At 42.2% G+C, this 13,666-nt stretch overlaps 1 protein-coding gene across 3 annotated transcripts in view; it reads left to right on the top strand.

The window, feature by feature from the left end:
* AGBL1 (AGBL carboxypeptidase 1) overlaps positions 1-13,666 on the top strand; it is a 774,608-nt gene that overhangs the window by 646,768 nt on the left and 114,174 nt on the right. For all 3 annotated transcript variants that reach the window (XM_042941057.1, XM_042941055.1, XM_042941056.1), the window contains 2 exons: positions 1,046-1,139; positions 6,732-6,857. In XM_042941057.1, coding sequence (XP_042796991.1) covers positions 1,046-1,139; positions 6,732-6,857 — 220 coding nt within the window. The remainder of the gene's footprint in view (positions 1-1,045; positions 1,140-6,731; positions 6,858-13,666) is intronic.

The following is a 13,666-nucleotide window of genomic DNA, read 5'->3' as shown; positions in this document are numbered from 1 at the left end:
TCTGAGTGCCTGTTTATGTAAATGTATGTAGGCATGCATGTGTCTAGATGCACACAGTCTTCTGTGCTTTGGAACATGTTAATAGGCCTGCCACCTGTCACAGGTAAATCCGTGCTCTGAGTGTGTCCCCTGTGGGCAGGAGGCAATAATGAAGTGAAGGAGGTTGATTAACAACCATTTGATTACTTATCCCTTGGCATTTGCCCATTCGCGTCCCTCTAGCCAGCCCACTCAGGGGGCAGTGGAAGGTCGTAAGCTGTATCAGTCTCATTCCTGCCACTAGAGAAGTCAGTGGAAGCCCAAGAAATGGGGCCTCTTAAGAGTGGAAGTTGGGGATGGGGGGGTCATTGATTTTATTACATGGATGGAAGGGGGCTGATCAAACAACCTCACCTTTCTCCAAGCTCCCAGCATTTCTGAAGTCCATTCACCTAAATTCCTCCTGGGGGATTCTGATCCCCATTAATTGATCCCCATTCTCTGTTCAGTTTCATTCAAAAACATTTATTGTGCACCAACCATAGGCAACGATTCCCTTTCTGGGTGCTGGGGTGGGGGAATGAAAGTAAACTAAAGACATGATATCTGCACTTAGAGAGCTTGAAATCTAGCAGCTGGTAATGCTAATGATTGATCTGGATTGAGCTCACCCTTTAACGTGCCAAGGACTGTCTCAAGAACATAGTAGCTCATTAATTCCCGTAACGCTGTGAGTTAGGTAATATTATTATCTCCATTAAATTTGTACCTGAAATGAAGCTTAAAAAGGTTTAGTGACTAGCTCACCTAAAAGGGGGATTTGGAGACTGAATGAATATCAGGGATTATATTGTATTAAACTGTTACCATTAATGTTACTTAAGTAACTATCGAGTTACTTACACTTCTGTTACTTAGTTTCCTCATCCATACAATTAGAGTAACAATGTTATCTACCTCGTAGGGTTGTTGTAAGGATCAAAGAAGGTAGTATATATTGAGTGGTTGGTATTGCCTGTTGGCATATAGCGAGCACACCACAAATATTAGCTGTCTTTTTTTTTAGTATAGCTTCATCAATGTCCTCAATCTACCATCAGTATTCCTCAGAAGAGACCAACCTGTTTGAAACAGCTGACTACACACATTCATTTGCATTTGTAAGTTAACTGTCAGGTGTATTCACATGATAAACCAACTAGATGGTTATTAAATATCACAAAACAAGAACATAATATAATTCTGGAGATAACAGTAGCTCACAGCATCAAATCAAATCTACAGAGCCAGACACTATTTTAGGTGCTAAGGATTCAGCAATAAATAGTTTCTTTGGCACTTTGGGTTCAGAAAAATGAGGAGTGGAATCTTGCTCTCCTACCCCCTCCCCCACTTCCTAGCCATTGAGTTCTTGTTCAAGTTACCGACCTCTATGGCAATCAGTTTTCTTACTTTATAAAACTGGAATACTAAGAGTATCTACCCCTTAGAATTATTTGGGGCTTAAGTGAGTTGAAAAATACAAACAATAGTTCCTGCACAGAGTAAGTTTTTAGCAAATGTTATTTATGTAAAGGCCTTGGGAGAGTCTGTTTCAGAGAACCAGCATTTATAGGCAGAACATGTAATTTACAACTTACCCTCCACCAAAAAATGATAAGATTAGTATTACTAATCAGGTCCTACAGATGAGGAGACTTAAGGAGTTTATGACATTAGCCCAAAGTGGCATAGCGACAAAATTGGGTACTTGGTTTGAACTCCCATCTCCATAATCTAAAATGAATTTATTTTCCCACTATTTTGGTCATTTGCATTAGGTAACAGTCACTGTTATGCCTAGAATGCACATACATGTGAACATTCATGGAAGGGTCAGAAGAAGAAGGAAGTGAAAAGGTGGGTCCAAAACGCATTACATAAGAAAAGAACCCCACATTGGTTAGGACAGGCATGATCCATAGAAACAAATGTAGTTGCTGATTGATGCAGGGGAAACTGGACAGACACCTACCTGATTTGCCAATAGTTTTCTGTGGGTAGACTCTGAAGTCAAGGAAGATCTTCCACTGATAGCTGGCAGGAGGTGAATTACTGTAGCCACTAGTTAGAGATTTGGAAACAATTAGATTCCATGCATATAAATAGAAAGAGTGTGTGGATATTAAGGGTGCTATACGGCAATAGGTAATGCAACAGATAAATACAGGAGCTGGAAAGTCACAGAGAGACTCCAGATAAATGATTTCTATAAATAAGTATTGCTCATAGATATTTCAGATGCTTCTCTATTTATGAACATTTGACATTCACCCCTAAGGAATTGCATATTTCCTCATCAAAAGGAAAAGCAACCGTGAAGCCAGTGACTGGATGTCTGATTAGAGCTTTAAACATTTACATCGTGTTAGCTGCCGCAACCACACTCAGGCTCTAGCTCTAAGCTCTTGGTGTCTACCAGATGTCTCATGGGTGACATGTCCAGGAAGCCATAGTAATCACTGCTGGGGAAAGCTTACCACCAATTGCTGAGGCTGGTTTTCTTCTAAAGAAAAAGAAAAGAGAAGAAAAGAAAGGAGAGGAGAGGTGAGGAGAGGAGAGGAGAGGAGAGGAGAGGAGAAGAGAAGAGAAGAGAAGAGAAGAGAAGAGAAGAGAAGAGAAATCTTTGTTTTCCCTCCCTGTGATAAGTAAGATAAGTCACCTAATCAAGGCAAAGGGTTTGGTCTGTGTAGGTACTCGGAGGTGTTCATGGTGTTTATTACCCATGATGCCCCCTATGAGCAGCAGACATTTTGCATTTTAAATTTCAGAAAGCTCTGTATGAATCCTGAGCATGGCACAGTAATACTTTTAGTATGATTTTCTCTCTACAATGCTTTCTAGGGGAAAACACACAGGCTTGAGATCAGATGGGCCAGAAACTCACTGTGTGATACAACATAAGTTACATAACTGCTTTTTCTCAATTTTAAAAGGAAGATAATAACAACTATTTCAAAAAATTAAATGCTATATGGAAACTACCTAGCCCAGGGCCTGGTATATATTAGGGTTTCAACAAAAGGTAATTGTTATGATTATTCACAATAGAGCGGCAAAATACTGCCTGTTTGTCCCCAGTGCAGGCATCTGGGGGTGTAAAGCATGTCTCACAGCTTAGGTGGCACAGCTTTGCGTGAAGACAGAAGGCAAGGAGTCCATGAAATAGCTGCCACACGTCCTTTCATCTTGAGCTGTGTGTAAAAAAGAAAGTCTGCTTGCTCAGTAGCCTGATCCACTTGAAAAAGTAACCCAGGCCCAGAGGAACACCTGAACCTATGGTTATGACCTGTAGTGGACGTAAATACTGAACAGCACATTGAATTTTAGATGTTTTCCCACTAACTTGCTTTGACTCATGCAAAAATAACTTGAGGCCTTCAATTTTCTCATCTATGAAGGGAAGGAAGGAAGATAGGAAGGAAGGGAGAGAAGGAGGAGGAAAGGAAACAAGGAAGGAAGGGAGGGAGGAAGGAGGAAAGGGAAGAAGGAAGGAAGGAAGGAAGGAAGGAAGGAAGGAAGGAAGGAAAGAAGGGAGGGAGGCAGGGAGGGAGAGAGAGGAAGGAAGGAAGGAAGGAAGAAAAGAGGAAAGAAGGGAAGGAGGAAGAGAGTGAGGGAGGAGGGAAGGAAGGAAGGAAGGAAAAAAGGAAGGAAGGAAGAAAGGGACAGAGGGAGGAAGGGAGAGAGGGTGGAAGAAAGGAAGGAAGGAAGGAAGGAAAGGGGGGAGAGAATGAGGAAGGAAGGAGGGAAGGAAAGAAGGGAGGGGAGGCAGGGAGGGAGGAAGGAAGGAAAGAAGGAAGGAAGGAAGGAAGGAAGGAAGGAAGGAAGGAAGGAAAAAGGAAAGAAGGGAAGGAGGAAGAGAGTGAGGGAGGAGGGAAGGAAGGAAGGAAGGAAGGAAGAAAGGGACAGAGGGAGGAAGGGAGAGAAGGTGGAAGAAAGGAAGGAAGGAAGGAAAGGGGGGAGAGAATAAGGAGGGAAGGAAAGAAGGAAGGGAGGAAGGGAGAGAGGGAGGAGGAAAGGAAGGAAGGAACGAAGAAAGAAGGAAGGGAGGGAGGAAGGGAGGGAAAACTGTAACAGCCAACATGTATTAAAGGTGTACTGTACTCAGAAACAATTCTCTGTACTTTTTGCATTAGTTCAAATCACACAATCAACAACCCTATGAGTTACAGAGCTTTTTCTACCTCAATTTGTAGATGAGAAAATGAGTATACATAGAGTTTAAATCACTTGGCCTGGTCACTGGTATAACCACACAGGAGCCATCTTACAGAGGAGCTTGCTTTTGTACTACCATACTAAGCCACCACCACCAAAACCAAGGTATTAAGCTCATTAAAGCCTCCAGTTACGTTTTAACTCCGAATGCCATAGTCCTTTATGAATATTTCATGGCAAGAGGACATCAGGAAGTCACCAGTCCCTGACATGCATTTAGTGGAGCTTTCGACAAGCATGTGTTTGATGTGTTTACCAAGTGGCAAGTGGCAGGTGGCAGGAGTTACAGTGGGAACTCAACAGTGTAGCGAATCACCCTGGATTTCAAACCACCATGATATGAATGTCTAGAAGATAGGTCTGCTAAAGCACTCTGCAATCAGTCAGTGCTAGAGGTTGGAATGTGGTCTAACAAAAACAACCAAAAATCTCTCCAGACTTTGATGTTTCACAGCACTTAGAATCTGAAATCATTGCCCTTTATCACCACGTGGGAATGTTTGTTCCCCCTGGAGTAGGTGTCTTGTTTACTTGTTCATTCTAGAATCCCCAGCACCCATAACAGATCTCTGTGGGAGTGACGTAAATAGCTGTTGAGTGAACAGTGACTGAACAATGCTAAACCCTAGTATAACCCTTTACATCATCTCCCTGAAGTTTAGAAAATGCTTGCAGATATAATATCCATTTGATATTCATCAACAGACCCATGAGAGAGCTAAAATTACTCTCCTCATTTTACAGAAGAGGAATCAGAGCATCAAAGAGGTGATTTGAATTATCCAAAGGCATCCAACATAGAAGACTCCAATCCCTTTGACTCAAAGCCCCACACTTTGTATTAGGCCACATTGCAAATGAAACTCTGATAACATTTTGGAGGTACCACTTCACTGAGCATTTAACAAACATAGGCCCTTGACATAATTGGATCAGAAAGTGAATATAGCCAAAGAGAACCAATCCTGACCTTCTCAGTTCCATGATGGCCCTAAAGAAAATATAGAGTGTAAATGATGGAGGTGGGTGACCAAGTTTAGATAAACTACATTTAATTTTCTTTACTCAGTGTAACTAAGAGAAAAACCCCATGCCCTTGGGTCTGGTCATTGCACTTCCTTCCCAAAGCAAAACCCTAGATTCACCCATGAAAACCTCAGCCCCAGCATGGTGTACTGTTTCCACCTGCATTCCCTTTCTTCAGCACCCCATCTGAAGTAACTGGTATCTGCACTTAGCTTGTCCAATGCCCTAGCTCTGCCTCTTTCTTTCTGTGCAGCTTTGGGTGGGTTATTTAACCTCCTCATGCTGCAGACCTTCACAGATCCGTGAGAAGATTAAATACATGAATATATGTGAAGTGCTTAGTTCTAGGCCTGGCATGGAACCAAGCGTTTGGTCACTCTTTGCTGTTATCATCATTGTTTTCATTGTTATTATTGTCCTAACATCCACGTGACCTTGCCTCAGCCATCTTACCCTCCCCCAAAGTCACACTGTGAGAAACATCTTGTCCTTCTCTGCCATCCTCTTTACCTTCCTTTCAAATTCTCAAACCACAGTTTCCTTTCATTATAGCCCTAAATATAAGCATGAGGCCATTTGCTTTCTCATAGCCAGGATATGACTCAAAATAAACATTCCATTGAAAGAATTAGAAGTCATCTTGTCAAATGAAGGACAATAGATTTTTTTTGTTTTGTTTTAAATAGTGACCAGGATCATTGCCTGTCATCACTTCCTCTGAGTCTGTTGAACCTCAGTCCCAAACGTCATCCCCTGATGGCCTGAGCAATGCTTACTTCATATCAATATGGCATTGATCACACATTTGAAGGGAACATATAGGTTGGGCTCCTGTTTCTATAGACAAAACCAGGTGGTGGGGGAGGGGGAGATGGTGGTTAATCCAACAGACATCCACTTCCTCTTTCAAGGGTCTTTCAGCAAACAATTATTGAGCACTTACTATTTTCCAGAGTAGGCCCTGTGCTTAGCAAATAGAATGCCATGTCTGATCACAGACACCTCATTGGAGAAAAGGTTGCATTATAGAGAAAAGACACACAGAGCATCACACAAAGCAAAAATTCTTTAACAATACTGTGCTTGGTCTACTATGTCCCCATCAAATATGGGCTATGAAAATTAGGGAAGTCTCTCAGAGAAGAAGATATTATAAGAGAATTTTGAAAGGATGGATGGAAGTTATACAAAGTGGGTACCAGAGCTCCTGTCTGATGAAAGTATGAGGTGAGGGCACAGAATCTGCCACAGCAGTGTGGCTGTGGCATGGGGTAGGGGGCGATGGGGGTAGTGATGGGGGAGAGAAGGGTAATGTCATAAAGATACATCTCATGCTCCAGGGATTTAGGCTTTTCCATGTCTTAGGGATGGGTAAATTCTATTTCATAATCATACATGGTTATGATAATTAGAGAATGAAGTGGGGTTTTACTCAGCCCTCGATTTTCCTTTGTCCGTATTGGTCATAGTCTGGATGGTACCGGTATGACAGCTCCTCCAAGAGCATGCTGAAAGTGCTGACACTTCCAATTTCCCTCTCGCCCAGAGCTGACAGGATGCTAAGTCTACATTTTACAAATCAACTCTCCCACTAGGTAGGTGAGAATAACTTTCTGAATTTTGCGGTATGTATTTCTACTTACTGGCCACCTCAGAAATGAGGGATTCTGTGTGTGGCAGGAGTAAAAACAGTAGTTACCAAAAAGCAGTAAGTGTCCAATTACATTTGATACTTTTAATTTTGTTTCCAATAATGGGGTTTGAGGGGCACCTGGGTGGCTCAGTCAGTTGAGTGTCTGACTCTTGATTCAGCTCAGGTTGTGATCCTACGGTTGTGGGATCAAGCTCCCTGTTGGGCTCCCTGCTGAGCATGGAGCCTGCTTAAGATTTCTACCCCCCCTACCCCTACCCCTACCCCCTCCCTTTGCCCCTCTCCCCAACTCATGTGCTCACTCTCTAAAATAAAATTTAAAAAAATAACGGATTTTGATATTTTAGTGAAGGAAATAGTGTTATGCTTGAGATGGGACTGTCTCATGTGTGCAGAGCTCAGAGGGGAGGCAGTCTCTAAACCAAGAGAACAATGAAGTAATATATAGGTGAGCTAAATGGGGCTTTGGTGCTAGGTATTTTAGGTACAGTTTTATTCTTTATGGCATGATACAAAAATAAAGGGGCATTCAAAAGAAACAGGATATGCATTGGTGTAAAAGCAGAGAGAGATAAATTAGTAGACGTAAATTAAAGCAGAGGAAATAGGTATGATTGAATTTAAAGATCTGAAACACTAATCTATCCCTAAGATGCAAATTTCTAAGCTCTATTGTGAATGCCAAATATACAATGAATCTAGAACCTTTTGTAATAGAGAAAAAGGGAAATCATAGCCTTCGCAGAAAGATGAGCACGTATCTTGGTGTTTCATTAGTGTCTGGGTCTGGATCATGCTGTCAGGGCACAATCCAAGAGATGTGAGATGGTTTATCTTTTACAATTTGTCAGAATGATGAATTGTCAATGTGGCTCATCCAGTATATGATCAAAGAGGGGAGTCAGAATGTAGCAGCAGATGAGGTTAATGAATATCAGGCATCAGGGGAGCTTAAAAAAATACCCCCCTTCCTCCATACTCACACAACAAATAGGCAAGAAGCAAAGGAACGGGTAGGGAAATGGAGTGTGGATACTTTTGTTCAATGGGCCAGAAGAGAATCTTCAAGCAGTGCAAGATCACCAGAGTGTATTTATGTGTGGTACCAACTCTTGGTGCAAGATTCTCATATAACTAACCAAGCCACACAAGACAGCAATCCCTTGAGTCTTTCCAGATGAGAAGTCTTATTTATACATCAATGAAGAAAGCCCTTTATGACCTTTCTTCATAGCCCTAAGCCCAAGGAAACCTTTCACATGTAGTAGCTAAAGACCGTGGACGAAGAATCCAGTCCCCCAAAAGGCTGTTACACATAGTACATGTTCAACTCTTACAGAATTCCGAGCACTTTAAAGTCTAGTAGGCAGTAATGCTTCAGAGATCCAGATGTGTGAAGGAGTCATGAAGAGGGTGCTATAAGGAAGGGTGACTACCTAGAACCACATTAGACTGATTCCCACTCAGTGTGGGAGTTATGGAGAAGAGGAGAGCTCAATTCTGTGACTTCACACTGCCTGGTTTGTATCTGGACTTCTATCCAAGAAAACTACTAAAAAATAGGGCCTGTTCGCCGTTAGTAGATACAGGTGGGATGGTACAGACTAATGGTGACGGGAAACAGACGTGATCTCAAAGTATGGAGAACAGAACATAATACTTAATTATGGATATAATTGAGTATATCCATACTTTAATTGAGGATATTGAAAAGAAAGTGGTGTGCCCACCTCGGCCCACAGTTTAGGATTTAGGCAAAGCCTTTAAATCACTCAGCTTCAAGGACCAAGCAAAGGCATCATTTTGAAATAATTTTTAGAGCATTTAGCTGTCAGCTGCCTTGGTGGCAGGGTGATAAATGCCTTTGAATTTGAGTTAAGCAGACTGAATTCTATGAATCTTTACTTGAACGACTGATGAACTCTCTAATGGTCTATTCCCACAATCTTTGCTGGAGAGGTCGGAGGGGTGTGCCAGTGGAAAAACCAGAGTGGGGCTGAGGGATTGGGGCACAACTATTTATTATTAAAAAAATTTTAATGTTTATTTATTTTTGAGACAGAGAGAGAACATGAGTGGGAGAAGGGCAGAGAGAGAGAGGGAGACACAGAATCTGAAGCAGGCTCCAGGCTTTGAGCTGTCAGCACAGAGCCCGATGCAGGGCTTGAACCCACGAACTGTGAGATCATGACCTGAGCTGAAGTCAGAGGCTTTAACTGATTGAGCTACCCAGGTGCCCCTGGGGCACAACTATTTAAAAGCTACCCTCTACTCTCTTCCCAGTGGTCAGTGTGATAAGTGCCCTTAAAGCCATGGCGGTGTGGCTGAACCTGGTCATCATGGAGACCCCAGCATCAGGTTTCTCCTCCTCCCTGCCTCCCAGAGCCCCTGACCATCCTTACACTAGGAATTGTGGCCATTTTCTGGGCTTTAGCTTCCTTCTTTAAAAATTAATTTGTAGAAATTTCAATCCAAGGTGTGATAAAACTGAATGAGATGCTATGTGGTACAACAATCCTGGAGAACTCAGAGCATAGTCCAAAAGTCAGGAGAGGCACAGCTCATAGAATGCCCCCTGAGACTTGTAAATCTGATATGCAGGTAGAACATCCAGACAGAAAAGAAGGCGCTATCTGTCTTTGCCTTGGTGGGATTCTAGACAAATACTTCCAATAATAATAACAACAATAGCAACCTCTACTACCCCAACCATCACAAACACTGATGAGCATTGCTCTGTACCAAGCGCTTTGTGCACATTAGCCCAGTGGGCCAACACCTAAGCTCAAGCATCTCTTGATATCCTTCCCCCCTCTAGAACCATTATAAATTGGATTCCCCACTTTCTCAGGGAGTTGATGAAGGAGAGACCAGCATCATTTTTTGACTTGAGAGTCCCTGACTACTTCTCTGGGCTTGTATCCAACAGAGCTGGAAAATAGGCCATCCCACTGCCCACAGGCGTGTGCTGTGAAACAAATGCAGGAAAGCAACATCCTCCCCTTCCCTCTATTATGGCCACCTGCTCCCTTTCAGACTGCAATGCTTCTGAGACCCCCTATTCTATCACAAGATAGCTTTGATTCTTTTCAGAGATTCATGTTTATAATTGAACAACATCATCTTAAATTGTACTAAGGTAGTCTAATCAGAAAAGGAAAGGAAAGGGAATCACCTTATAGCCATTTATATCCAGTGCTTTTTAGGAACTGAGCGGAATCCTCTGTCTCTGCCTTATTTTTCACCCTCAGTTTACTAGGAAGAAATCTGAGCTTTAAAGACTTTAAGTCACATATTGAAGGTCAAATCGGTGGTGAGTGGCAGAGCTGGGATATAAGCTTTTCCATGACTTTTTTCTGCCTCCTAAAGGACATTTAAAAGAATCCACAGCCTGCATCCAACTGTGTTAAGAAAGTAGGAAAGCATATCTGCCAACACACACACACACACACACACACACACACACACACACACACACTAACAAAAAAACAGAAACAAAACACACAGACACACAATGAACGCCCTCTTTCCCTTTGGCATTTAAACATTGTTATGTGAAAATATGTGGATGGAAGTTGTACACATGTTTACAAGCACAAGAATATTCTTGGGAGTCTTGGGATTTTATTTCAGACATATTTCAAATAGATATATGGAAGCAAGAAAGGAGAAGAGGCAAAAAAAAAAAAAAAAAAAGAAGTATCTGATGAACAAGCAAGTGGGAGAAACCATAAGAAATAAAGAGCATTGTAATTGTAGCCTGACTCCTTCTGGGATACACTAGCATGCAGGTGCTGTCTACACCATAGGGAATATATCAGAGGCCCTAAGATTACTGTTTCATCAAAGATGATATTGAATCTGATCTTTCAATTTGGTCAGTTGTCTAGAAAAATAGAAATGACATTGGAAATCTCCAAAGTTTGTAGCCTGCATAATCTAAAATATGGATTCCCTTAGTTGCCTTGACAGAAGGCCTGGGTACCTTGTCTTTGGAACTCATCTGCTAATTGGCTACATATCTTGCCACACCTAGCAACTCATGCAACACTTGGTTCTTAGAGTCATACCGTTAATCAAACTTCCTTGACTGACTTAACCAGGAAGCCAGCTCAAGAAACCCAACCAAGGAGAGCCATTGTCATGTTGCTTTTTGCTTCTTTTCCAGAATGACCTGTGGGTAGGAACCTGGGACAGAGAATAAGTGTCCCCCATTTCCATGATCCTTAGAGACATCTATCTTTCAGAAATGGGCCAGGACTTCAAAGGGAATACCCATCTGCTGAGACACTCAAAGGGATCAGGCTTAACCTCAGTCTGTCAACTTGACAACTGTTCTGTTAGGAAGTCCAGTGACCGTAATGCTATACCTTCATAAAGCAAGCCTACATGGATTCTGTGGCCCACCGTGACTAGTGGTGTTATGAAATCTGTAGACTAAATGAATGGATTCCCACACTTCTTTCTTCCTTCCCACAGGCTCCTTGCAAATAGGCTGGCATGCCTGTGGTGTTGCTCTGCAGGGACTCCTATCTTTCCACCTACTCTTCTTCTTCACTTGTTTACTAAACTTTGAGGACTCTAACTGCCTCTGTGCCTCACACAGAGGGGGGGCAGCTTGTCATTTTTCAGTTGGTGGATTCTTTGTTCCACCTTCAAGGTTTTACTCTGGTATTATACTTGAACTAGTCGATACTCTTTGCCTTTGTGTCTTGTTAAATTTTCCGTAAGAAAGAAAGAGAAGAGGGGGCACCTGGGTGGCTCAGTCGATTGAGAGTCCAGCTTCGGCTCAGATCATGATCTTGTGGTTCGTGAGTTTGAGCCCCGCGTCAGGCTCTGTGCTGACAGCTCAAAGCCTGGAGCCTGCTTCAGATTCTGTGTCTCCCTCTCTCTGCCCACCCTCCACCCCTGCTTGCCATCTGTCTGTCTCTGTCTCTCATAAATAGATATTTTTTTTTTAAAAAAGAGAGAGAAGGGAGGGAGAAGGGCAGAGGGAGAGAGAGAATCTTAAGCAGGCTCCACGCTGAGCGTGAGCCCAACACAGGACCTGATCCCCTGATACTGGGACCATGACCTGAGCTGAAACCAAGAATCAGTCACTCAACTGACTGAGTCACCCAGTGCTTTTCTAAGTAACACCCAGTTCTGACCTTCTTCTGTATCTAACAGCCCAGCTCTTTTCCCAATTTGAGGTCAGAACCATCATTTGTGCCAAAAGAGTTTGAACACCTATATTTTGTCTTTCCATATCATTCCACAAATAGAAAAATGATTGGTCAGATTGTTTACTTGAATGATCTTCCCATGATACATTTAGCTTTAAAATAACATCTACAGTTATTAAGTCCTTTGGTACATATTTTTTCATGTCTTATACTACCAATCAACACGTCAGATTCATATCCCCATTTCTTCATTCAAATGAGGAAATAGTTGAAGTGATGTCGAAATGGATTTCTCACATTAGTGTGGATCAACAGAGGCATATCTAGAATGCAAACAGGGGCACTTGGGTGGCTCAGTGGGCTAAGGGTCCGACTTGATTTCAGCTCAGGTCATAACCTCATGGTTCGTGGGATCAAGCCCCGAGTCAGGCAGGGCCTGCTTGGGACTCTCTTTCTCCCTCTCCCTCTGCCCCTCCCTCACCAAAATAAATCACCTTTAAAAAAAATTAACAGTGCAAACAAAGAGCAGATTTCAAAGCTCCCATGCATTCACAAGCACACTCAGACGCTCTATCAAGGCAACCACAAGAATTAGTCTGGGGGGCAGAAGATGTGCTTCCTTGACTGTGAATTCCCATCAGGTCCCTTGCACATCTCTTCTTAGGAGATATTTTGAAGTCCAAAAGGGAAGCATTCCTATTCCCCGTATTTTCAGATGGAGAAAACAGATAAAAACGGAGCCGATCTGACTAAAACCAGTCAACCGGAGAACCGAATATAGCAGCTCCAAGTTCTGAATCCTCCGCCAAAAGTAACCACGAGGCCAAATTTTCCTCATTCGAGAATTAATGTGTCGGACTCCGCTGCTAATGGCATTGTAAGCCTGTTTATTATTATTGCAGACAAAATACAAAAATACGTAGAAAGTGGTTCCTAGGCCAGTTCCACATCTATAACCATATGATTAGCAAATCTTGTTTATTTAATTTTCAATACTCAGCAGCTCAATAGACAGACCTAGTTATATATACACAGCCAATGTGATATATTCATTCTCAAACATGCAAATATTATACACCTCATCTCATTTCCCCTCTACGTACAGCCAGCCTTTGGCCGCAGTGCCTTCCAGACGGTCCGCTTCCTAATTAGGAAAGGATTTGGCATTTGTCTTTGTGACTACTCTCCACAGGTGGGAACAGAAGAAAAAAGAATTTTGTACCAGTTTCTTTTCAAACGTAAAGTTTTCATCTCTGCAGGAGCAATTAATTTTCCCTCCCGTTTAAAATGACAGAGAGAACCCTTATCCTTTGCTTTTCATTTTAAGAGCCTGTGGATGCAATGTGGGAGCCAAGGCATATTGGTCTTTCCTGTTTCCCTGCTGAGCCAGATGAGTTGATTTCTAAACAAAATTCTCAGGATTCTGTAAAGGAGTTAGTAATCTGGCTAATTACCATTAAGTGCCAGATGATATTAATAATGAGAATGAACACTTTGAGAATCCATTTTTAGTTAGTGGTTTTTAAGATGTTTGAGAATCTCTACTCCACTGTCTTCCTGATGTCTGCTTTTCCTCCTTTTTTTAATG

This window comes from Panthera leo, chromosome B3 (genome assembly GCF_018350215.1).
Source record: "Panthera leo isolate Ple1 chromosome B3, P.leo_Ple1_pat1.1, whole genome shotgun sequence".
NCBI classification, from domain to species: domain Eukaryota; kingdom Metazoa; phylum Chordata; class Mammalia; order Carnivora; family Felidae; genus Panthera; species Panthera leo.
This window is presented reverse-complemented; position numbering and strand designations above follow the sequence as displayed.